A 26099-nucleotide genomic window follows, 5' to 3' on the forward strand; every position below is an offset into this window, starting at 1 on the left:
GATTGTCACATACTTATGGAACTATGATATCTATCCTTGATATTTATTACTTCCATGACCTAGAAGAGTCTGTTTCCTATCATTTCCTAGCAAATTGTTCCGTTTGGTTTATTATTCTATTTAACATTTTATTTTATTTGATTGCTTTGAAGACATGGAAAGATATAGTGTTTAAAAAATTAAAAATATCTCCGGAATGTTTCAGAACAATTCCTGATCACAGTTGACTGTGCTTTTTTAAAATGAAAAGCTATTGAATGTTGCCAAAGATGAGAAACTATAGCAGTTTTTTAAAAAAATCTTTCCAGTCACTTTAGAGAATTTCAGCATTATGCAAAAGTGGAGGGTTCTTTTCATGACTACTCACCAGTATTTCCTTATATTCTGCTAATCAAATAGAAGGTGTGGTCATTCTACCATCTACATTACAAAGATTTCATTTCATAATCAGGTCTAGACTGCACACCTGTTTGGAATCAGTGATTTTTTTTTTGGTGCCATCGCAATTCTACCTTCATCACACGCAAATGTATAAAATTGTTTTGAAAGGCCCACTGAAGCATAATCCAAATCCCTGCAGCTTATCTTTCTGTCTTTTCTTGTGATCTGCTTGTTTTTACATGGAGAACTAGAGTGAATGCTGCTAGGCGATAAGATTTCGGTTAATATCGACACAGAGATAAGAGGTTAATTATTAGCTGTCAGATTTTTCCTGTGGCTTTTTATGCTGACCTCATAAACTGGGGGAAAGGATTATTGTCAGGAGACTGACCAACAAGCCAGGCAGAAGTTAAATTGGTATGGTGACAGATTCAACGCTTGCAGACAGCAGAATTTGTCTGATGCCAGCTTCCAAGCCAGCGTTATTAAAAAAGCAAATTATAATAGATGGAAAAAGAGCAAAAAAAGGAGAACAGGTACTAGAAACTGAAGAGCTAAAACAATTTTCCACTAACAAATCTATAGCAGAATATTCTGGACTGTTGTTACACATGTTCAGGGCAGTTAAGAATGCTAAGGACAGTCATGTTGGATTAAAGTGGTTTTGGATAGTGAATATATTTATATCAATTTCTTTCCCTATGCAACTAGTGCTCCAAATCACTGTGAAATTATGAAAGTGGAAAAGGTCATTGATTACCTATCATTGCTTGCTCTTTCTGTTGATGCCTGTGGACTCTCCATTTTGAACAGCAAAACTGGAAACAGCAGCTGCCGCAACAGAAAAAGGACCAAATCGTTGAACAGTTGTCACTGCTCTGAGCAACTCATGCCCATGTTGGCTGAGTGGACGCAGCAAGTGATCCTTGGAAAGAACAAATCAGTGCCCTGTTGCTGCCTTCTTCTGTAGTCATATCAGGCCGACCCTTCATTGTTTACATTTATTTAATAAGAAACCGTGAATAGTTTCTTGCCTAAGCTGCAAACCATGGTTCAAAATCGCAGTGACAGTATTCACATGATACTATAATCCATAACCAAACGAGCAATGTTATAATTAGCATTGAATATGCTAATGTGAATATGGTGTAAAATTAACCTGCTATACCACCTATTTATTTCAGATTTATATTTTCATGTCAGATGGGGAAAAGGATAGCCATTGTCATAACTGGCAAGCAATATTTTAGTGAGAGAGGTTTGTTCTTCCAAAGGAAAATAGTATTTCACTGCCATTTTTCCTGTGGGTTTGACTGTGGTAGTGCAACCATCCTGATTTTTGATGCCAGCTCTGAATTGATAGAGCCCGGGATTGTTTTTCTACCTGGACTTTGCTTTTTTTCCCACCTCTTGGGATGTTTTAAAAACTTGTGACTCTCGTGAACATTTGAACGAGGTTAAAAATTAGCAGAAAGAATAGCATTTCTCAGAGAGGGGTTTTTTTTTTGTTTTTTTTTAAAGGACTGAGGGTGATATGGGATGTCTTGAATCATTGGCACTCTTTTTGCTTTTCTTTGCCCTTTTTAACATTAGTTGAGGAAAATGTAGTCAGTCAACCATAGTCAACAGTTGTTGACTGACTGTTGACTTGTAATTATTTTGTGTGATAAAGTGTTCTGGAAAATGCTCAAATCTTACCGTTGTTTAAATGCAAACAACTCAGAGCCAAAGCTTTATGGGTGCTATACCAGCTAAAATATTTCTTCTGATAGCTAGCATTGCAGCAAAACCCCTTTCTCCCAGATATGCAAGCTATCCTTTTGGCAGCTCTAGTTATTTCTTAGCACATTCAGTTTGTACTCACGGAGCAAGAGAATATCTTTCAGTTCTCAGCTGGTTACATTCTAGAAGATATACTTTACTTGCAAAAGATCTCTTTAACATTACTCTGTTGCAGCAATAATAGTACTAATTGGGCTTGAAAAATTATGTGAATTTTTAGAATGAAGATGGTGGAAGTCCCCCTTTTCACTGGATTCCTAGCCATTGCCTTTAACCTTGTCTTGTAGCATTTTGAAAGGATATAGAAAGAAAATGATGGGCATGCCTTCCAGAGGTGGTATTCAGCTGGTTCGTACCAGTTCAGGTGAACCAGTAGCAGCGACTGCGGGTAGGCCTTCTCACCCACCTCGGCGTAATGCCGTCCTATTTAGCCATGTTTTTGAGGCCAGGTACATGCGCGGAAGGCCCGCATGTGAGTAAAAGCACATGCGCAGAAGGCCAGGCACATGTGTGGAAGGTGCGTGGGGGCCGAACCGGTGGTAAGAATATGTGAAACCCACCGCTTCTGGTTTCCCTGTTATATTTTATCTTCCATACAGCATTGGTCCATCCCTGTCCTCTTACACTGTTGTTACGTCTGTTACTGTTTGATTATGTATCTCTGGCAAATACATACCGTATTCTTCCATTTTCTGCTTCGTTTACTACACATATTGGTGTACCAATTATTTTTTTAAATAAACAGGGAGTGTTCTTTATTACAATGAATTCTGTAATAAATGAATGCTTTTAAAATATTCAGGACTGTATCTGATGGGTAACCAAATGATGAAGAGACTTTGGTGGAGAGATGAAGTGGCAAAAACCAACTTCCTATCCATTTTTTAAATGGAGAACTCTCTTTCAGAGAGCGTTCCTTTACATCAAGGAAAGGAATAATCTCAATCATCTGCTGATCTTAATGCCAAAGTAGCTTCCTCTCAGAAGGAGAAATGCTGTCTCTTCTCCTTATATTTGACAGAATTCTCATTTGCAATTACCAAATAAAGCAGCAGAAATGACAGATAAAGCAGGAATAAATTATAATGTGTCTGTCAAACAATCATAAATAAAGAGCATATTTTTTAAATTGGAAATTAATATTTTGATAATCTAAACATACTTTTTTGTCATACTTCAGGGAAATGCAGGAAATAAAATATGAGAACGCTTTTAACATAATAAGGAGAAATTTCCTGACAGTTAGAACAATTAATAAGTGGAACGACTTGCCTGCAGAAGTTGTGAATGCTCCAACACTGGAAATTTTTAAGAAAATGTTGGATAACCATCTGACTGAGATGGTGTAGGGTTTCCTGCCTGGGCAGGGGGTTGGACTAGAAGGCCTCCAAGGTCCCTTTCAACTCTGTTGTTGTTATTGTTATTGTTATAATTACAAGAGCAAACATACATACTTTTAGTAGATTTCAATACTAAAGTTCAGTAGAGATGCCTTTTTTGCAGACATTTCACGTCAGCTCTAGTGGGAGCTCCAATTAAAATAGGGGCAACGAAATTGGTCTATTGTCATCTAAGTAATCTTTAATAAACCAACAGAAATAAAATCAATGCAGTGACTATCCATTATGTGAAATAGTTTGAATCCGAGTAAGGGTATGGCTGCCTGATGAAAGCTAAAAAGCTTGAAATAGATCTATGCTAGTTTCCCTTTATTTCTGTATCAGGAAATATATATTTGGTATAAAATAGTTTGTCGTGAGTGCGACGGCTTGAGGGCTCCCTGGATTGGAGCTGAAAGGCGAAAGGGAAGCAATATGCTCCCTCCCACATTGGGGCAGACCAGGTGCTTCGACAGAAAAACACACACACACACACACACACACACACACACACACAGAGTCAAGAACCTATTATTATTATTGTTGTTATTATTTACTGTTGTTACTTCTATTCAGTGCTGGAGCAAATACTTTGCATGTTTAAAGTCCAATGTTCAATCAGTGTCACTTCCAAGGAATGGCTAGGAAATTTTGAGCTTCTATCAACATTGCCAGTCAGACTCTTAGCTTGACTAAAAGTCTATATTTCATGTTCCTGGAGACTTCCGGATGGGCAGTTCTGTGTAACATAATTAATATTCCTTGTACAGCACTTACTCAACAGGAGTAAGTCTGCAGAATGAGTTAGAGCATGTGATGTTAATTCTGTCATTTATAACTTTTGATGAATAAAGCTGTTAATAATTATGTTGTGATATGGCTAAATACGATTTCCATGATTAGAGGCAGCCGTTGGAAAATACTAGTAAAAGAGAACTGTTCTCTAATTATGAATTTATAATCAAAAAATCAAATCAATATGGGGAGGAAGCTGACTTTTCTACATGCCTACACTGTTGCTATTATTGAAATGCATTTACGCCAATGAATTGAGTACTGTATTCCAGACTAATTTGTTTATGCCTTTTCTTCTAGCTATATATTGCATTCCTTCTACATTTATTTCTATAGATTCATACAATAGGAATAATCTGCTTTAAATAGTGTATGGTGTGTGGGTTAAAATCGTATTTCTAATATAAATGTCAAAAAACTTTAATGTTGAAAACATATATATATATATATTTAGTTTTCACTGCAGAATAACAAAGCTGTTGCGAAGTTATGTAGTTTTCATAATTGCAAAAACACAGAAGAAAGAAAAGAGAGGAGGAAGGATGTATGTGTTCGGACTCCTAAAATAACCATGAGTTGGAATATAACAGAGGATGTTATGCTTGGATAAGTTAGTTGAGTTGTATTAAAGTGATTGTGGTAATCATTTAAGAATGTCCCAAATTGCTTCTTAATGAATTACTTTTTAAAGAAATGTTTTCTCTTTTAGGTTCAAGAAGGCATTTGAGTCAGAACCGTCATTACAGTCAGGAATTAATTACGCAGTCCTCCTCTTGGCTGCTGGGCATCAGTTTGATACCTCTTTTGAATTACGGAAAGTTGGTAATTATAGCTTACTGATTCACAAGCAAATCAAATTCAGTGACAAGATATTTACCACCTTCTGTTTTACTGGAAGCAATCTCATGTTTGAAGTCACCATTTCTTCTTTCTTAGCCATTTCTTTATTTCAAATACATCTTCCATTACAAGAGCATACATAGACCGCCCACATGCTTTTACCAAGTGATCCGCTTTGTGCAAATTCACTTTTTTAGAATAATTTTTTCCCTATAAACCTGTAACAGCTCGGGAGTATCATGGAATAAGCTGTGAACAGAGATGAATGAACTCTGTTGATTCTTCTGAATAATTTTATATTGAACTTTTGGTCCAGGGAAATCTTCCATGCCATTATTTCCCTTTAGTATATTCTATGTGAACAGCAAGAAGTGTATCTTGTTATAAATGTAGAATCCGTAGTAATACCATAAAATTTCCATTTTTCCAGCAACATTAGGCTATTGGGTTAATACAAGGTATTATTAAGCTAATACAGGTATTCCTCAACTTTGAACCACAATTTAGACCAAAATTTCTGTTCCTAAGCAAGACAAGTTATTAAGTGAGTTTTGCCCCATTTCACGACTTTTCTTGCCACAATTGTTAAGTGAATCAATTCAATTATGTTAGAATTGAATCGGGCTTCCCTATTGGCTTTGCTTGTCAGAAGGTTACAAAACGTGATCACATGATGCTGGGACAGTAGGACACTGCCACGTTCATAAATATGAGTCAGTTGCCAAACATCTGAATTTTGTCAAGTGACCGTGATGATATTGCAATGGTGGTAAGTGTGAAAAATGGTCGTACGTCACTTTTTCCAGTGCCATTGCAACATCACTAAATGAATGGTAGTAAGTCGAGAACTACCTGTATAGCAGACCAATTTTTTAATTACTGAGAAACAGAAAAATCTCAATTCAATTCTATAGACTTCCACTGAAACCTTGATGAAAGAAATGAAGGTTGCTTGATAGCAATAATTTTGTGACATCTGTTGACAACGCATCCTTTTTATCAGTTTCTGCTAGGTTTCCTTAAACCTCATTATTATGTTTTTGACCTTATCTCTGAGGTTAGTAAAACTTGTGCAGAAATGAAGAGGGAGTCATAAATGTTTGAAAACAATGATAAATTAGGCAGTGGCTCAGTTTTTAAATTTGTTGTACTGTAGTGAGTAACAACTTCTGCTGAGGTTTATTAAACCCATTAAATTTGAAAGGCGTATGTCTATATTCCTCAGCCTGACAGTTTCTAGATGGATTGGGGTTCTGGGTTCCAGTTTTCCCACCATTACAGCTAAAATACAATTTTAATTTCTTCAGGAGTTAAAATAAGCAGCCTACTTGGGAAGAAAGGAAACTTGGAGAAATTGCAAAGTTATTGGGAAGTAGGCTTTTTCCTGGGAGCCAGCGTCTTGGCAAATGATCACACAAGAGTGATCCATGCCTCAGAAAAGCTATTCAAGTTGAAGACACCAGCATGGTAAGCAATAGTTTTTTGTGCCATTTATATACATTTAATTTTCAGATTAAATGACATTGCATTCTAAAGACATTGGTAACTCTACAAAATGAATCATTTTGTACACCACATTGACACCCGAGGATGAAAGTACAGAATACATAAAATGTGTGTTTCCAGGTATCCTGCTTTTTTTTCCCTGAGTAAGCACTTGAGTTTTGACTCTGGATTCAAACTGTGAAATTCAGAAAGAAAGAAAAAATCAATGTTACTTATATCCAGTTTAACAGCATGTGTTCTCAATTTGAGTGAAAATGTTATAAATAATTCATCAATAGGCGTGCAATATTCAGCAGACCTAGAATAGTTCTGGGTCTGGTCCATTTCCTTCTCTCCCCTTATTCTTAATGTTTTATCATTCTAGTTTTGAATCAATAAGAGGGCACTGAAGAGTTGACACAAGTGGTTATTTTACAGTGTGCAGCCTCTGCTTGATGTTCTTCTCAAGACTAGTTTGTTGGATCAATGAGAGATTTTGGAATCATATATACTTTTAAAAAGACACCAAGCAATAAGATAGCAAGCAGATCTTGAACAATGGTTCTTTAGCTGACTTCCAGCAAAAACTATGTCAGAAATTTTGCTGGGTTCCAAGATGAGAAAAATGGATTGTAGTTGCTAGGCAACTATAACTCCCTGAGTCAATTTGAGTTGAAACTGTGATAGGTAGTGATTGAAACCAGATCCAGAGAAGAGATAAGAGAATCATCTTATGTTCTATTTCCATGTTTATTTATCCATACAGGCCTTTGTGTTTATTCAGGCTTCAGTTCAGTGAGGCATATTTTCATTTGTGATACACCCCTCTTTTTGGAAATAAGTAACATTGCTGTCTTACTTGATTTCCAGCTCTGTCTCCCTAACCCTATCTTCTCAACAAAAAAACAAAAAACAAAAAACAACACTTATTAATTTTAAGAATGGGAGCAAAATATGCTTCCTTCTGTAAGTAGTAGGGAATCTATCCAGGACAATGTGATTTATATTATCCTAAGCACAATGGAAGGTGGAAGCTATTTAAAAAAACATAGTGGAGTACCAGCTTGGGGGAAAAGAGACTCTGTACATGTTTACCCAGCCAATCAGTTTTGTGATGTGCTTTTTAGTCTGTGCACCATGTTTTCCCGAAAATAAGACCCTGTCTTATATTTTTTTGAACCTGAAATAAGTGCTTGGCCTTATTTTCGGGGACATCTTATTATTTTGGGGCACGTGGAGCAAGATGGGGATCCTCTTGCTGTCTTACTTGATTTCCAGTTCTGTCTCCCTAACCCTAAGCAGAGGAAATGGCGGGGACCGGCTGCACATGCATTTAAATATTTTCAGGGAGGGCTTCTTTTCGGGGAAACACGGTAGAAAAAGAATGTGGTAAAGATTCCAAGCAATAATATAAAATGTTGCAAACTAGTCTTTGTTTTCTCCTGGTTTATCCTAGGTATCTTAAGTCCATTGTGGAAACCATTTTGATATATCAGCACTTTAAGAAGCTAAATCCAGATCAACAAGTAGGCAAAAATGAACTTGTAGACTTTTGGATGGATTTTCTAGTTGAGGCTACAAAGACGGATGTCTCTGTAGTTAGATTTCCCGTAAGTATAATTTAAACACTGTTCACTTCCTGTTTGTCTTGCTACATGGTTATTTGGAAAGAGGAGTGCTTTAATTTGGAAGGCAATAAATTAAAAAAAACATAATTAAATTGATCTTTATTAGATACAGACAACCTACTTTTCCTACAAAGAACATGGTTCTTCTACAGTTTTAGCTTCAATGTCACAACAATTCTGGTGAAATTATTATGATTATGAGCTTGAATTTCATTTCTAAATCAGGAATTGAAGCTAGTTTGTAGTCTGTCATTCTAACTATTTTACCACTTAAATAATTTGGGCTGTTACATCTTTTCTCTTGACAACAGATTGAAAAATTTTCTGTACAATTTAATTAATTTTAACAGTTGCCCTATTAAATGTTGTATGAATTTCCCTTCTCTCAATTTTTTGCACAGTTATAACAGAGCCATTGTGCAAATCAAATGGGATAGAGTTAGATGTCATTTTCCATCTACTTACCTATTACAGTGATTACACAATTTTCACTCCATAGTTGGTAGCTGTTGACAAATCTATCCTTTAATTAAATATTATTCCAATACTTTGGTTGGAACCAAATGTTTTATATATTCACCTATTGTATGATTTCATACTTAATACTTGGCAGATAAGTATCGTACTATTCTTTACCATTTCACTATTAGTTCTATCCTGTTGCTTTTCAATACATTGTCATCTGAGACCTGTTGATTCCTCCCTGCTAAACTAACCATAGCTGGGGATTCGGTATTCACAGTCACTTCAAAGATTCCTTGCTTAAATTTGCAGAAATACGTTTTTTGCTTTATATCATAACATATGCTTTGAATTTACCAAAACAATGAACAGCATAAATCTTGTTTTTTATATGCTGTTTCGTAAACTGGAATGAATGCAAGCTAGTGTCTATTTTTACAAAAGCTGCAATCTTCTGATCAATACTGTCTTTACAGTTTTTCTTTATTTTTATGCATGCTTTTCATCCTGCTATACCTGTTCCCCTCTACAAAATATTTTTCTCTTCCTTTCTTATACCACCTTCCCCACAAAGATTTTCATCTGTGTATTCTCATAGAATATCCTAGAATCAGAGGAAAACCTATCAACAATATCTAACCTGGGCTACAGTAGCATTTTTATCATCAGATAAACCAAAGCCATTGTAACTCTTGACAATTTATTGAGAGGTAAAAGTGGCATTTTTTACCTCATGTCTCATCCAACTTTTTATTTATTGAACCAGCAATTTTCATGTTTTCTTTTAGTTTTTCCTCCCTGTGGGAAAAAAGGGAATTGGCAGCTTCCTTGCCTTCTTCTGTACAGAATTTGAATTTATACTGAAATTAAGAAAATAGTAGTTACATGTCTCCCAATAATGCTGATTTAAGGTCTAGAAAATAATCTTTTCAAATTAAACAAAAAACAATTAAAAATTAAAAATTAAATTAAAAATTAAAAAAACAAGAGGGAGCGAAGCTATTCTCCAAAGCACCTGAGGGTAGCACAAGAAGCAATGGGTGGAAACTAATCAAGGAGAGAAGCAACTTAGAACTAAGGAGAAATTTCCTGACAGTTAGAACAATTAATCAGTGGAACGACTTGCCTCCAGAAGTTGTGAATGCTCCAACTCTGGAAATTGTTGGATAACCATTTGTCTGAAGCAGGGGTGGGTTCTACTTACCTTTACTACTGGTTCGCAATGGGAGCATATGTGCTTCTGCGCATGCACAGAAGTTTCTGTGCATGCTCAGATCATCCATGATGACGTTTACTATTGGTTCGCATGAACTGGACTGAACCGGGAGCAACCCACCACTGGTCTGAAGTGGTGTAGGGTTTCCTGCTTCAGCAGGGGGTTGGTTTAGAAGACCTCCAAGATCCCTTCCAACTCTATTATATTATATTAAAAAACTGAAACCAGTATTAACTGGAGAAATACATAAAAAGCTACTTTTTAAAAAAAATTCTATTAACAAAGGAAATGGAAGAGAAGAAACATTCCGTAAATAATAGAATGTAGTTTTTAATTGAACTCTATCATGCACATAACAAAATAAAAGTTTATTTTCTTTTCTTACCACAGATTTTGTTGTGTGCTGCATGCTATTTCCTCACCAATTCTGTTTTTAGATACTGTTAATGCATAAACTGATGTATGATAAAGTATAAGAGGCTGTGCAATAAAAATAGTTGCCATAAATGGTTTAGCTAATAAAATTATAAACCATATAGAGAATACCTGTTACAAAGCCTTATAATCTCTATTCCATCACAGTTTAATATTGAAATAACTAGACATTGTGAGGAAATAGTTTTTAACTTTTATTTTGTCATTTTTGCTTGAAGGTTTTGATATTGGAACCCACAAAAATCTATCAACCTTCATACTTGTTGATCAATAGTGAAGCTGAAGAGAAGACAGTCTCTATTTGGCATGTTATGCCTGATGATAAGGTAAGCTGCCTTCCTTGCATCTTAAGAAGAAAAAGGAAGATGTACAGAATGTTTTCTTTTTCATCTAATCCCCCAATGATCACTCTGCTACAGTGCAGGAACTAAATAATTTTTTTTCTTACTAAAGGAAATTACTAAATACCAAAGAATCTTTGGTATTTCAGGGAGGAAAGATAATGGAATATGACAATCAAGAAACTTAAGGAAGAGGAAGTAATGGATGCTGGGAAATATTATTAAGCATAATATGAAGAGCCAATTTGGTGGAGGTGTTAAGGTATCAGGCTAGAAACTGGGAAACTTGAGTTCTGAGTCCACTTTAGACACAAAGACAGTTGGGGGATATTCTCACGGCTCTAAGAAGAAGCCAAAGGCAAATCATTTCCAAAACTCTTTGCAAGATAACTGTAGAGATTAATCCAGGTAGTCACCAGGAATCAACAAAAGAGAGAAAAGTATAGCATGCTCATATAAAGTATTTCAGGGTTAGAGGGTACTTTGTTATATCAAGTTAGATTATTGGCTTATCCAACTCAGTACTGTGTGCACCAGTTTGCAATTCTATAGTGGCTTGCTGTCTTCCCAAAAATTTAGGCAGAGGCTTTTTCAGGCAGGAATTAAATTGGAACTGCTTGCATGGAAAGTGTTTCTTTACTTCAAATTAAACACTTTCTATAAAGTTTCTAATCATGCTCATGACACAGTTCCATTTTTTTTTATTCTAACACGTGCAGCACTACATTATCAAGTAATTTTGTGCCAGAGGTCTATGCAAATAAACTAGGATGAAGGGTGTGACCAATAGGGCTTTTTTCTTTAGTGCCAATAAGAATTTTAATTTCATGTTTAGGTTATTATTAGAGTGAATGATCCATGTAAGGATGACATACTATTTAAGCCAGAACTGAAGAGAACAGTTAAAATGCTTTTAGATGTAAAAATGCTATCATTTCTGGAAAAAAAAGAAGTGAAAGAAAGGATAGAAAACATAGAAAATGTGATAGATTTCATGGGATTTTTTTTTCTTAGATAATGGTATTTTGGACCACTAGTCTGCAGCATGGCAAGTTTGGGTCCTAGAATGTATGCACTATACCAGTGATGGCTAACCTTTTTGCCATCGTGTGCCATAGAATAGAATTATGGGTGTGGGCACGCATGTGTGTGACACCCCCCCGCCCCCCCCGCCTGGCACGCGATGGCAAAAAGTTTAGCCATCACTGATCTATAGCTCTAAATCACATTGCTTCCTTACTAAGAAAGCAATTATCCAGAGTCTAGAATGGGGTGGGCAAGTTTTAGAAATCAGGGATACATATAAATTTTTCTAAGGAGCTTGAGGGCCACATTATCCACAGAATAATGATACAAAGTGAGGAGAAGAAATCTTGTGTGGAGAATATTTCCTAGCACCAGTTGCTTTTATAAAAATCTTACCTTCTTTTTTTTAATCCATCTTTGGGAAACATGGGCAGTAGCTTTTAATATATTCCTGTTTCATCTTGGAGCAAAGTTAACAACCATATTAAAATGAGGACTCATGAATTCCATTGTGGGTACACTCAGCTTTGATCCTTAGTTAGTACAGCAGACAGTACACCAATTTGGCAAGGCTTTGCACATGTAATTATGTCTGTTTGGGGGAAATCAAATGCATCTTTTACATGGGAATAAGAGTAATTTAACCCAATTGAAAAAAAACTTGCATAAAGGCAAGACAGTGTAGAAAAACCACTTCTACTTTACTCTGTCATGCTAGATTCCATAAGGCAATTTTTATCTTAAAAGGTGAAGAAGTTGAGCTTCATTCTGGTTTACTACTTTTGGGGTTGCTGAGTATATTTCCCTAGGCCATAATCTTACAATGGAAGGTGCCCTTTCTCTTAACCCCCTTGCATCATTGCTGGTCTCATTCCTCCCTTGCTACCTTCTCAAGAAGATCTAAACATCTAGAACAGATATGGGGGGTACAGGAAGCTTGCAGGAAACAAGAGGATCTGCTTCATTTGCTGATGGGGTGTCAGTGGTATATGTCTATTATATTCCACAGATTATCGCAGAGAAGAAATTCAGTCTGACTTTATAAATTGCAGCCCTCAATTTACAACAATTTGTTTAGTGATCATTCAAAGTTACAACAGCATTGTTGTAACAACAGCACTGAATTCAGTGCAAGAGCACTGAAAAAAGCGACTTGTGACCATTTTTCACATTTACAACCATTGCAGCATCTCTATGGTCATTCAGATGCTTGGCAACTGACTTGTATTTATGATGGCGGCAATGTGCCAGGTCATGTGATCAGCTTTTGTGATCTTCTGCCAAGCAAAGTCAGTGGGGAAGCCAGATTCGCTTAATGAATAGAATTTATTTATTTTTATTGGCCAAGTGTGATTGGACACACAAGGAATTTGTCTTGGTGCATATGCTCTCAGTGTACATAAAAGAAAAGATACCTTTATCAAGGTACAACACTTACAACATTTAATGAAAGTCATAGGGTACAAATTTAACACTTAATGATACAACACTTAATGATAGTCATAGGCTACAAATAAGCAATCAAGAAACAATATCAGTATAAATGGTCAGGATACAAACAACAAAGTTACAGTCATAAGTAGAAGGAGATGAGTGATGGGAACGAGGAGAAAATTAATAGTAGTGCAGATTTAGTAAATAGTTTGACAGTGTTGAGGGAATTATTTGTTTAGCAGAGTAATGGCATTCGGGAAAAAACTATTCTTGTGTCTCGTTGTTCTGGTGTGCAGTGCTCTATAGTGTCGTTTTGAGGGTAGGAGTTGAAACAGTTTATTGTCCAGGATGTGAGGGATCTGTAAATATTTTCACAGCCCTCTTTTTGATTCGTGCAGTATACGAATCAATGGAAGGCAGGTTGGTAGCAATTGTTTTTTCTGCAGTTCTAATTATCCTCTGAATCGTGTAACGATCGTGTTACTAATTTTAACAGCTGCAATGATTCACTCAGCTGGGGCAAGAAAAGTTGTAAAATGGGACAAAACTCACTGAACAAATGTCTCACTTAACAGTATAAATTTTGGGCTCAATTGTGATCGTAAGTTGAGAACTACCTGCAATAATTTTTGTTCCCATTTTATGAAGGGTTGTTTACTCTTTCTCCTGGATCACAGTAATATACTAACTCTGCTGAACTTTGATGGGTGGCTTGGAAGCCTAAGTTTGAACATTTATTTCACTTAGGTCGAATTTACTGGCTCTTCCTGTCTGCTGAATAACACCTGAACTATTTTGTGGCATAAGCCTGCCTCTCACCCAAAGCTGTAATACCAAGGGGCATCTAATATTGTTCTTTCCACTGCTCTGAGTGCTACCTTAGCCCTGGTACTTGGTCTCCCACTGGCTATTTAAATAGATTTCCTTTTGCTCTGTTTTAATTAACCAAATAACAGATGTCAGACTTGGAAAACGTTCTTAAAATGTTTACACTGGTCGACTGAAAGTTTGGCAGGATCACCAGGAAGATTGTTTCTATTTAACTTCACCCTCTTGAGAACATAATAATTAAACAACTGTTAAATTATTATATTTTTAAAAAATATGTTTGTAAAGAAATAGGAATTTCTGAGCTTTCTTTTTAATGGCAACTACCTAATGAGAAATGGGTCTGAAGTGGTTTTCTAGTGTAATGCCTTTGTCTAGGTATAATTTTCACCTCCATAATTGTTAAGGATTGAAATGGAATCCATCAAAATGACTAAGCAAAATGAGAAATATCTTGTTTTGAAAGGCATCCTATGAAATTTATGCAATTTATGAATTTATAAATTTATGAAATTTATGAAATTTAAGGCATCCTATGAAAGGAGAAATTTCCTGACAGTTAGAACAATTAATAAGTGGAACGACTTGCCTTCAGAAGTTGTGAATGCTCCAACACTGGAAATTTTTAAGAAAATGTTGGATAACCATCTGACTGAGATGGTGTAGGGTTTCCTGCCTGGGCAGGGGGTTGGACTAGAAGGCCTCCAAGGTCCCTTCCAACTCTGATGTTATGTTATGTTATGAAATAAGCAAAGAAAGACGCTTCAAAGATTCAACCAAGACAAAAACATAAATTCAGCAAAGAAGAGTTATTAGGATAATTTATCTTAATACTATTCTATAGATACAGCGAACTTAAGTAGGTGACAGTACAAGGCTAACTTTGTCTGGAAGCTAAGCAGGTTCAGGTTTAGAACATAGACAGGAATATCAGGGAATACCAGAGCTCTGGCGGAACTGGAGAGTCAAAAAATATTCCAGAAGACAGTTCCCACATGTTTGGTTGCAATTAAATAGAACTTCCTTTTGGTTACTTTCATTACTGTGGTTTGCTACTTTAGCTCTCATGTATTGGGTATGTCTTAATGTTAAATAGTTATTTTGGATATTGTTCATTTTTTTGGTTATACATTGCCCCAAAATATGCTACAGTATTTGAGTTGGGTAGCCCTATACATCTATCTATCTATTTATGTGGTCACTAGGAGTTGAAACAACTTGCTGGCACATAACCGATCAATCCAAAATACATTTAACAAATTCATAAATAAATGAGCAAGGCATTTCCTACTTGCCAAGAAAATTGCACAAATCTATACATGAAATTATTAGGAGTCAAGCCTGACTTGAATGTAATGCCATGTGCAATTTTATTAAAGTGACAGCTGTTTTATAAAAGAGTAAATGTAATAAAGGAAAATAACCTGCCAAGATTTTTAAGTTATAGGCGGAAATACTTTATATCATTTAACAGTTACATGCTATGTTTATTTGTTTCTTGTTATAGAAAGGTATTCATGAATGGAACTTCAGTGCTGAATCTATAAGAGGAGTAAGGTAAGTTTATTTATATTTATTTGTTTGTGACATCTTTATACCATCTTTTCTTTACAGAGTTCAGAATGACCTCTTTAGATACTGACTATTCTATATAATCCTTGCAATAACTGTATAATCAAGATGAGAAAGAGTGACTGGGTTCTATCATATAGCTCAATATAGAATCCATAAATATTTCTTTAATAAAAAAAATTGCATCAGTAAACTGAGTTTACTTAAAACTGAGTCTGGTTATTTTCTTCTAATTACTTGTATCTTCAGGAGAAAGATTCTGATCCATGGAAAGTTAGCTGGATAAATTAATTAAGTCATTATATTAATTGTGCTATTAAATCAGATATTATTCAATAACAGTGATATTTAAAAATTAGCGAGAGACAAAAAAAATTACTCTGTTCTCACAAAGATTGCAAAATGCAAACTCTGGGCATGGAAAAGTCTCTACCACATTTCTAGATATCCTAAATAATGGTGTTATGGAGCACTGAACTTATTACTAAGTAGAATCGGGAATCTTGTCTTGAGACCTGAAAGTTATTGAATCAATAATGATCGTAATGCTGTAGACTTCAATTGATATAAATTACAATGCAACAACATCATATTTGACTTCAGAAAAGTAAACTTTAAAAGAAGATTAACAAAAAGAAAATTGATAGACAGTCAAGGGCCAATTCTCTTTACAGTGCTTGGAGATTATTCAACTCCAGTAATGAAATCATATTTAGGATATTCGTCTCAAAACAGCCCCTTCCCTCTGGAATAAGGTTCCCTCAAGAATCGAACAGCCTAATGGGGATTTCAAGGGACCTTTGGTGAGGGCAGTTGATTCCCCTTTTCTTCTGTTCTCTTATTCTCATCTGGATTTGTTTTCTCTGTCATCTTTGTCTCTTTATTTTGAGTTTGTTGTTACTTGTTTTTACATGTTTCTAACAAATTGTAAATTGCCTACAGTTGCTGGGAGGTGGAATTACTACTAGTATTATTATTATGATGAAGGCTATGACAAAATTCAAAAGAAATCCAAATACTTTTTAAACAAGGCCAGAAATGATATCAAAATTAAGAAAATTTCCTTCAGGAAGTGAATGTTTTGCTCAAAGCAGAACAAAAAAGTAACTAAATTCTGCTCCAAATTATGCTAGCTAGTACTAAAAGTTACCAAAAAGAGATTTGAGAAACACATGGCAAAGAACATTAAAGTAAATAATTAAAAAAGAAAGCTACAAATGTATTTGGAATAAGAAACTGGCCAGATACAGGTTAAAGGTTGTGAAATGAAGAGAGCGCCATCTCTCTTACAGAGAGCTCTTTTTTATGGAACCCAGAACTAAAGTCAGGAAAATTGCAATCAAACAAGGAAAAAGCAGTCTAGTCCAGAACTTTGGTGCTGGTACCATTTTATATTTATGTTATAACTCTGTGTGTGGCAGGTTTGTGTTACTTTACAGTACACATAATTTGTCTATATAGCTTCCTAATTCTTTGCAGTAAAAATACTTATCTAATCTTGTTTCTGCTTGTTAGTGTAGGCCTGAAAGAAAGTTTTATAGCCATCTGTGTTATGAAGCCCTGATAATGTGAAAACATTAAAGGTGTGTTAAGGTAGGATAGAATAATAGCAAAGAATGAATTATTTTCTAAATAATAAATAAACGTGCATGTTGATAATGGTTTTTATCTGGAGGTGTTTGAAACAAACTAAGAATACAGAGGTAATAAGAAAAAAACTGTACAACAAATTAACAAGCTAAAAGTAAATAAATGTCCAGACCCGGAATAGTTTTTAAACATGAGCATGCTGATTTTTTTTCATAAAAATATGCAACTTCTCTTTTACACTCAGCAAAATTTTAAGAGATTGAGGTAAAACAAAGGAAGTCATAGCCCAGTAAGTTTAACACTGCTTCTGCAAAAGAAGTTGAAAGTATTATTAAAGAGATAATGAGAAACAACCCTCCTCCAAATATAGATCTTGCTGATAAGAAATCAACATAGCTTTTGAAAGAGAAATCTCATTAACTTTTTTTTTTTTAGAGTAGAAGTAAATATATATGCAAGGATTATCTAATTAAGTATGTAGTTGGACTTTGGGCAACTGGTGAAAAAAAAATACCAGGAAACTCAGTAAATGTTCATACAGGTCAGATTTGCAAAAAGGTGTCTCCCATGGAGCAGTACCAGAGGTGGGTTTCAGCAGGTTCTGACCAGTTCTGGAGAACCGATAGTGGAAATTCTGAATAGTTTGGAGAACCGGTAGTAAAAATTCTGACTGGTCCCACCCTCATCTATTCTCTGCCTCCCAAGTCCCAGGTGATTGGGAGGAAATGGGGATTTTTGCAGTAACCTTCCCCTGGAGTGGGGAGGGAATGGAGATTTTACAGTATCCTTCCCCTGCCACGTCCACCAAGCCATGTCACGTCCACCAAGACACGCCCACAGAACCGATAGTAAAAAAAATTGAAACCCACCACTGATCAGTACCATAACTGATACTTTTTAACTCTTACAGAAATAATTTGATATTTATTGCTAAGAATGAAGTAGCCTTGTTTGTTGAAGGAGAGCCCAAAATGATTTCCCTCAGTGAATGGTCATCAGAGTGGCATTATAAAGTGATGCATGTTGGTACAAAACAAAACTTAACTTTTATATTAAAGGGCTCTGATCTGGCAATGAAAAGGACCATGGAATTATAGTGGCTAGAGTTAATCCTTGACTTAACGATTGACCCCTTTGTGAGGCAGTTGTTAAGTGAGTTGCACCTCATTTTACGAGCTTGGTTACAGTGTAACCATCATAAATACATGCCAGTTGTTAAGCGGCCGAATTTTGATCATGTGACACCAGGATGCTGCAATGGTTGTAAGTTTGAAAACCAGTCATAAGTCACTTTTTTCAGTGCCGTTGTAATTGCAAATGGTCACTAAACAAATGGTTATAAGTAAAGGACTACTGTAGTATGATATTTATTTATTTATTTATTTATTTATCGTATTTATATACCGCCCTATCTCCCTAGGGACTCAGGGCGGTTCACAGGCAGATAAAAAGTACATATAAATACAGAATAAAACACCAATTAAAAAACTTATTCTACCCAGCCAAATGATTAAAAAGAACAATATAAATAATAAAACCCAATTAAAACCAATATAAATTTAAAATCTAGTCCAGTCCTGCGCAGATGAATAAATATGTTTTAAGCTCGCAGCGGAAGGTTCGGAGATTCGGAAGTTGACGAAGTCCTGGGGGGAGTTCGTTCCAGAGGGTGGGAGCCCCCACAGAGAAGGCCCTTCCCCTGGATGTCGCCAAACGACACTGTCTAGCAGACGGCACCCTGAGGAGTCCCTCCCTGTGAGAGCGCACGGGTCGGTGAGAGGTATTCGGTAGCAGCAGGCGGTCCCGTAAGTAGCCCGGCCCTATGCCATGGAGCGCTTTAAAGATAGTTACCAAAACCTTGAAGCGCACCCGGAAGGCCACAGGTAGCCAGTGCAGTCTGCGCAGGAGAGGTGTCACATGGGAGCCACGAGGGGCTCCCTCTTATCACCCGCGCAGCCGCATTCTGGACTAACTGAAGCCTCCGGATGCCCTTCAAGGGGAGTCCCATGTAGAGAGCATTGCAGTAATCCAAACAAGACATCACGAGGGCGTGAGTGACCGTGCATAGGGCATCCCGGTCTAGAAAGGGGCGCAACTGGCGAACCAGGCGAACCTGGTAAAAAGCTCTCCTGGAGACGGCCGTCAAATGATCTTCAAAAGACAGCCGTTCATCCAGGAGGACGCCCAAGTTGCGCACCCTCTCCATCGGGGCCAATGACTCGCCCCCAACAGTTAGCCGCGGACTCAGCTGACTGTACCGGGATGCCGGCATCCACAGCCACTCTGTCTTGGAGGAATTAAGCTTGAGCCTGTTTCTCCCCATCCAGACCCGTACGGCTTCCAGACACCAGGACAGCACTTCGATAGCTTCGTTGGGGTGGCCCGGTGTGGAGAAGTGTCATCAGCGTACAGCTGGTATCCCACACCGAAGCCACTGATGATCTCACCCAACGGCTTCATATAGATGTTGAACAGAAGGGGCGAGAGAATCGACCCCTGCGGCACCCCACAAGTGAGGCGCCTTGGGGTCGACCTCTGCCCCCCTGTCAACACTGTCTGCGACCGATCGGAGAGATAGGAGGAGAACCACCGATAAACGGTGCCTCCCACTCCCAATCCCCCCAACCGGCGCAGAAGGATACCATGGTCGATGGTATCAAAAGCCGCTGAGAGGTCTAATAGGACCAGGGCAGAGGAACAACCCCTATCCCTGGCCCTCCAGAGATCATCCACCAACGCGACCAAAGCCGTCTCCGTGCTGTATCCGGGCCGGAAACCGGACTGGAACGGGTCTAGATAGACAGTTTCCTCCAGGTGCTGGGGAAACTGACATGCCACCATACTCTCTACAACCTTCGCAGCGAAGGGAAGGTTGGAGACCGGACGATAATTACCTAAAACAGCCGGGTCCAGGGAAGGCTTCTTGAGGAGGGGCCTCACCACCGCCTCTTTCAAGGCGGTCAGAAAGACTCCCTCCAACAAGGAAGCATTCGTAATCGCCTGGAGCCAGCCTCGTGTCACCTCCTGAGTGGCCAGTACCAACCAGGAGGGGCACGGGTCCAGTAAACACGTGGTGGCATTCAACCTACCCAGCAGCCTGTCCATGTCCTCGGGAGCCACATGCTTAAAAAAGCATGTTCCATGTTTGGAAACATTAAGAATTGAAATGAAAATAGAATAGCCAATATAACACCCTTATATAAATCTATGGAATATGACTTACTTACTAGTCATCATACCTCTAAATGGTATTATGGAAGGGGAAAAAGTATAAAATAGCACATCTTCAAGAAATGATTGCAGCACTGGGGACACTTTAGCTTGGAAATGAAAGGAGCAAAAAGGGAGAGATAACACAGATACCGTGTTCCCCCAAAAATAAGACCAGGTTTTATAATTTTTTGGGTTCCAAAATAAGCACAGGGGCTTATTTTTGAGGGATGTCTTATTTTTTCCCATGTATGGAGGCCCACATGACGGAGGCTGCATGATGCGCCAGTGCTTCCTCCGCAAGATGGGGGAATGGAGTTTCCCCACATCCCCTGCACCAGCTTATCTCAGCTCCCCCGCAGCCAGGCTATCTACACCCCGACAACTGCCTTCCGACGGCAGCACCAATGGCCATGTGGTCGCTGGCCCACTTCTGCTTGCTCTCAGCGGCAGTGGAACAAGAGGCTCAGCGACGCGCTGGTGCTGTGGCCCTGAAGTGGTGTGGGAGGATGGATTTGCCTCACGTGCCCCACACTGGCTTACCTCGGGGCCCCTGCAGCCAGGTCATCCATGCCCCAACATCTGCCTCACCTTGTGGCTGCGGCACTGACGCGTCACTTGGCCTCCTGCTCCATTGCAGCCGCAAGCAGAAGTGAAATGGTGGCCATGTGGGGTCCAGCTAGATATGTTTGTTGGTCCTGCTGCCGCGAGGCAGTTGTCGGGGCATGGATGACCAGGTTGCCGGGCCCCTGAGGTAAGTTGGTGTGGGGCAAATGGGGAAGCTCCACATACATACACCCCGCCTTGCCTCACATCATGTTGGCGGCACCGTGAGCAACCAGATGGAATGGATGGAAGGCTGGCAGCTCAAGCGCTTAAGAAGGGCTTATTTGGGGAGGGGAGGGCTTATATTAGCCACACACTTAAAATGCTAGGGCTTATTTTTGGGATAGGGTTTATTTTGGGGAAAACACGGCATATGAAATCACACGTGATATATGCAGCATCTGTTAAGAGACGCTTTTATCTTGGTGTCACAGAATTTACTTATTTTTGTTTATTTATTAATTTTATACGCTGCCCACCTCACCTATAAGGCAACTCTGGTTAGAAGTGTTAGAACTCAAGGTTGTCTACTAAAACTAAATGCAGGGAGATTCTGATTTACAGTGCAGAGCTGAGCTGAGCTGTAAAATTGACTGCAAACAGCTATGATAGGAGGCAGGCAATTTAAATGACTTTAAAAATGGAATTGAAAGTTGCATGGAGTATCAAGTCTCAAAAAGATGCTTTTTTTCAAAAGGCAGTTGGACTATTTTTTTTTCCATCCAAAAGCTTCACTTTCCTGATGGAAAAACGTCATCCAATTGCCTTTTGAAAAAGCACCTTTGAGATAGTCATGACCTGGATGACTGAGAATCTTCAAAGTCATGGAAAACCAAGCTATCAATAACTACTAATGCTAACTGCATTGTTGTTTAAATACATCCTTAGATATGGTTACTGAGAAGCAACTGTGGAAGGAGGATTCCACCCATTTCAAACTTGGGTTGTGCTCCAGTTGTTTGCCATGTGACATAACGTGCAAGCTTAGGCTGCCTTATGGCCTGCTGTAGCAGGACTCTGTTTGCCTTCTTATATGAACAATACAATTATATGCATATTTAATATACCTAGACATCTATATATTTCATTATCTTCAAGTAATATTCATCGAGTTTAGTAAGGTTACTTGTCATAAGTTATTAGAAAGAATATTTATTTTATTATATTTGATTTATTTTGTCACAACAATATATATAAGCATCACACAAAAAGATTATATAGTATAGAAACATATATATGAGGAACTATTAGAGATATATATATATATATATATATATATATATATATATATATATATATATATATATATATATATATATATATATGAAGAAAAAGAAAACAATAGGACAGGAACGGTAGGCACGTTTGTGCCCTTATGGTCCTCTTAGGAATGGGGTGAGGTCAATAGTTTTTCGTTAAAGCTTTTGGGATTATGGGAAGAGACCACAGAGTCAGGTAAAGTGAAAAAGATTGATAAATATAAAAAAATATGAAAAAGATTGGAATGATCTGTCAGTAATATTTTAGTATTTATTTGCTGTTTGCTATACTTCATGTTAAAATATACTTCATAGATTAATTATCTGACAGCCGTAATTTAATGATGAATTTTTGGCACGTTTAAAAGGAAAAAGAAGGCAGCTACTGAAAGTTTGTGCTAGGGTGCCCTCCAATGGCTTCCTGTATGTAGTTAGTTTCATACCATGGAGGGAAAAAGCCATAGGAGGTCATTTGTGGGTTATTCTTGGTGGTTGATGACAGTTCCATGAACTACACGGAGTTCTTATGTAATTCATGAACTTCCAAACCCAGATGATCCTCTCAAGAGTTTTTTTTTTAAGAGAACAGTTGCACTGGGTGTATAATTTGAATCAGATGGAGTCCATTTAATTGAGGTAGCTACCTATCTTTCTTCAAATAATTGATGTAAGTATTTCAAGAATAATTTTTTCAGCTTTTAGGTATACTTTTATACCCCCTCCCCACACCCTTAAGTTTATAGACTGAGACTAGAGAAAAGTTTGGAAATGATAGCATAGCCATATTTGGGAGAACCTAAATATTGAATTAACTTTTATTTTTCTGTAAGGAAGCAAGCTGAGCTTCATTCATTATTTTGTTTTATATAGTCTGAGGGAGGATTTTCTTCCTCTAACATATCTTCACCTATCTTTCTCCTTAAAAATAAGGACAAAATTACTCTGGAGCATTTTTCAGATATCAGGCATTAAAAGTTCTGGTTTCTTGTAGAAATCGAAAGATTTCATAAAGTATAAAGACATATTAGTCATCTATTCTAATTTTATTTCTTTTTAGCATTTCAAAATTTGAAGAACGATGCTGTTTTCTGTATGTACTACACAATTCAGATGACTTCCAGATCTATTTCTGTACAGAACATCACTGCAAAAAGTATGTGTTGATTACTATTTCATATTTTAAAAGATAAATATGCTATTTTTGTTTCTGCCATGTTATTATTTGATAAAGCATTTTAAAATCAACTATGGCATGAAAAATAATTGTATTTACTGAGAATATTTAACAGTTTAATTTCAGCTTCTGAGATTTTTAATCAGTAGCATTCACTTTGTATTTATGACATGCATTCATGCTGGTTGTTCCCTGGCTGACTTTTTCTGGGCTCAGAAGCTAAGGTAGGGTCAAGTCTAGTTGGATGAGAGACACCCAGGGAATATTGGGGTTGTGGAAAAGCCACTCAGGTCTGTACTAAATCTTCCAAATATCTACTCATTCAGATTTGTTTTTGTATTTTGAAGATTTGAATTAAAATACCTTAATTTTGAGTGGCATCTGTTATGGATTATGCCATCTGTTACATAATCTTTCCTATATCTCAGTGTGCATTCTTTTTCTTTGCAAGCATTTAGGAACAGATATGAAACTTACAGAAGCATTATTTAAATCAAATTAGATTGCAATTTATATTAAAATCCCTCTTTCTCAAGTGACATAACCACCATACATATATTATCAAATGATGTAACCAACACACATAATAAGGTCTGTGCTAGTTTATGTTTATCCTATTTTTTTTCAACAATTCAAGGTGTTGTACATGCTTCTTCCCTTTTCCATACTTGTAATTTTCACAAAAACCCTGTGAATTGTCTTGAGCTGAGGAATAGCGATTATTTTAAAGACATTCAGTGACCTTTAAAGCTGTTTGGGGATTTGAGTCAGGAAATCCCTTGTTTTATTCCAATATTCTAACTCTTATTATATGCTGGGTATGTTTCAGAGCTGTATTCAGCAGGTTCTGACCAGTTCTGGAGAACTGGTAGCAGAAATTTTGAATAGTTCGGAGAACTAGTAAATACCACCTCTGACTGGCCTCACCCCATCTATTTTCTGCCTCCCGAGTCCCAGCTGATTGGGAGGAAATGGGAATTTTGCAATAGCCTTCCCCTGGATTGGGGTGGGAATGGAGATTTTTCAGTATCCTTCCTCTGCCACGCCCACCAAGCCACATCCACAGAACCATTAGTAAAAAATATTGAATCCCACCACTGGTATGGTTGTACTTACCAAAACAATATGCAAAATAGTATATTGAGATACAAAGTACAGTCAGAAGGGGATTATATCAAAACATACCCAGAATTTCTTTTGTGAAGTGAAGCATAGCTGTGGTATCAATCAGAGTCTGCTGTGATTGCTATCACCAAGTTTTACTCTGTTCATTGTTCTTTTCTTCTACCGCTTTATGAATACTATATGTCTTTGGCAGATTTTTTGAAATGGTTAATAGCATCACTGAAGAAATAGGAAAAAACACAGAGGAAGGTGAATGTGATGGAGATTCTCTGGAGGTAAAGGCAACTGTGTTTTCTTCCTATTTTTCATATTTTAAAAAATTGAGCTCCCTAGCAAGTTCCACTTCATATACACAACCTTGTCTCCTTTCTAGACTTCCTTCTTGATGCTACTGTATTTCAAGCATTTGTTAGCAGGAACAGAGGCTATCGCGATTAACAACCTCATGTTTCTTTTGCAGTATTGTAATGACTCATTACAAAGAAAAAAGCAAGCCATATTTATGTATAAACCTGTTGCAGATAGATGAACATTTTAAAGAGCTGTTCAAACGCTAATATTTTTATACATTCTCATTTGATGTTTCAACATCCATTGACATGTAGGTAATCCTCGCTTAGCAACCACAATTGGTACTGCCTTGCTAATCAGTGCAGTCACTAAGGGAAACATAATGTGACCATGATGAATTTATGACATCACTTCCAATTTGATAGTTCAGAAAGTCACCGCAGGTTATCAAAATATCAAAAGATTGTAACTTGTGATTTTACTGCCAGTTTCTCCAATGTTTGTCAGAAGCTGGTAGTGAAGCACACAAATGGCAATTATGGCAATTATGGCAATGGCAATTATGTGATTATAAGACATTGCAAAGTTGTAAATGGCCATCAGATATGAAGTGCCTGGGTGTTGATCACATGACCACAGGGACACTGTGACAGTTGTAAATGTGAGTTCTGGTCATAGTTATATTTTTAACACTCTCATAACCGAACAGTCTTTGAACAAGGCAGTGTGTTTAATCATTGGCTGCCACTTAGATGTTTAGATCTTCTTTTTCAAGATCTAACATTATCAAGAAGGTTCATGGGAAAAATATGGATCAGTGGAAAACAAACAGAAGTTAAATTTTTAAATAGAAATTGTCTTAAAAATAATCCTCTTTAGTGACTGCCTCATTTAGTGACTGTTCATAGTTACATTTACAACCAGTCCATGTATTTAGGGCTTTTGTAGGTGTGTAAAAGCAAAGGAGTGGGACACGCTCAGGGGCTAGGACGTTGAGCTCGTTGATCGAAAGGTCGGCAGCTCAGCGGTTCGAATCCCTAGTGCTGCTGTGTAACGGGGTGAGCTCCTGTTACTTGTCCCAGCTTCTGCCAACCTAGCAGTTTCGAAAGCACGTAAAAATGCAAGTAGAAAAAATAGGGACCATCTTTGGTGGGAAGGTAACAGCGTTCCGTGTGCCTTTGGTGTCTAGTCATGCCGGCCACATGGCCACGGAGACGTCTTCGGATAGCGCTGACTCTTC

At 37.4% G+C, this 26099-nt stretch overlaps 1 protein-coding gene across 1 annotated transcript in view; it reads left to right on the forward strand.

The window, feature by feature from the left end:
• MAP3K5 (mitogen-activated protein kinase kinase kinase 5) overlaps window positions 1-26099 on the forward strand; it is a 117927-nt gene that overhangs the window by 59878 nt on the left and 31950 nt on the right. The window contains exons 8-14 of the mRNA XM_058171003.1: window positions 5047-5159; window positions 6485-6644; window positions 8119-8272; window positions 10622-10729; window positions 15540-15589; window positions 23327-23422; window positions 24762-24843. Of these exons, the coding sequence (XP_058026986.1) occupies window positions 5047-5159; window positions 6485-6644; window positions 8119-8272; window positions 10622-10729; window positions 15540-15589; window positions 23327-23422; window positions 24762-24843 (763 nt within the window). The remainder of the gene's footprint in view (window positions 1-5046; window positions 5160-6484; window positions 6645-8118; window positions 8273-10621; window positions 10730-15539; window positions 15590-23326; window positions 23423-24761; window positions 24844-26099) is intronic.

The sequence above is a fragment of the Ahaetulla prasina genome, chromosome 1 (genome assembly GCF_028640845.1).
Source record: "Ahaetulla prasina isolate Xishuangbanna chromosome 1, ASM2864084v1, whole genome shotgun sequence".
In the NCBI taxonomy this organism is placed as follows: domain Eukaryota; kingdom Metazoa; phylum Chordata; class Lepidosauria; order Squamata; family Colubridae; genus Ahaetulla; species Ahaetulla prasina.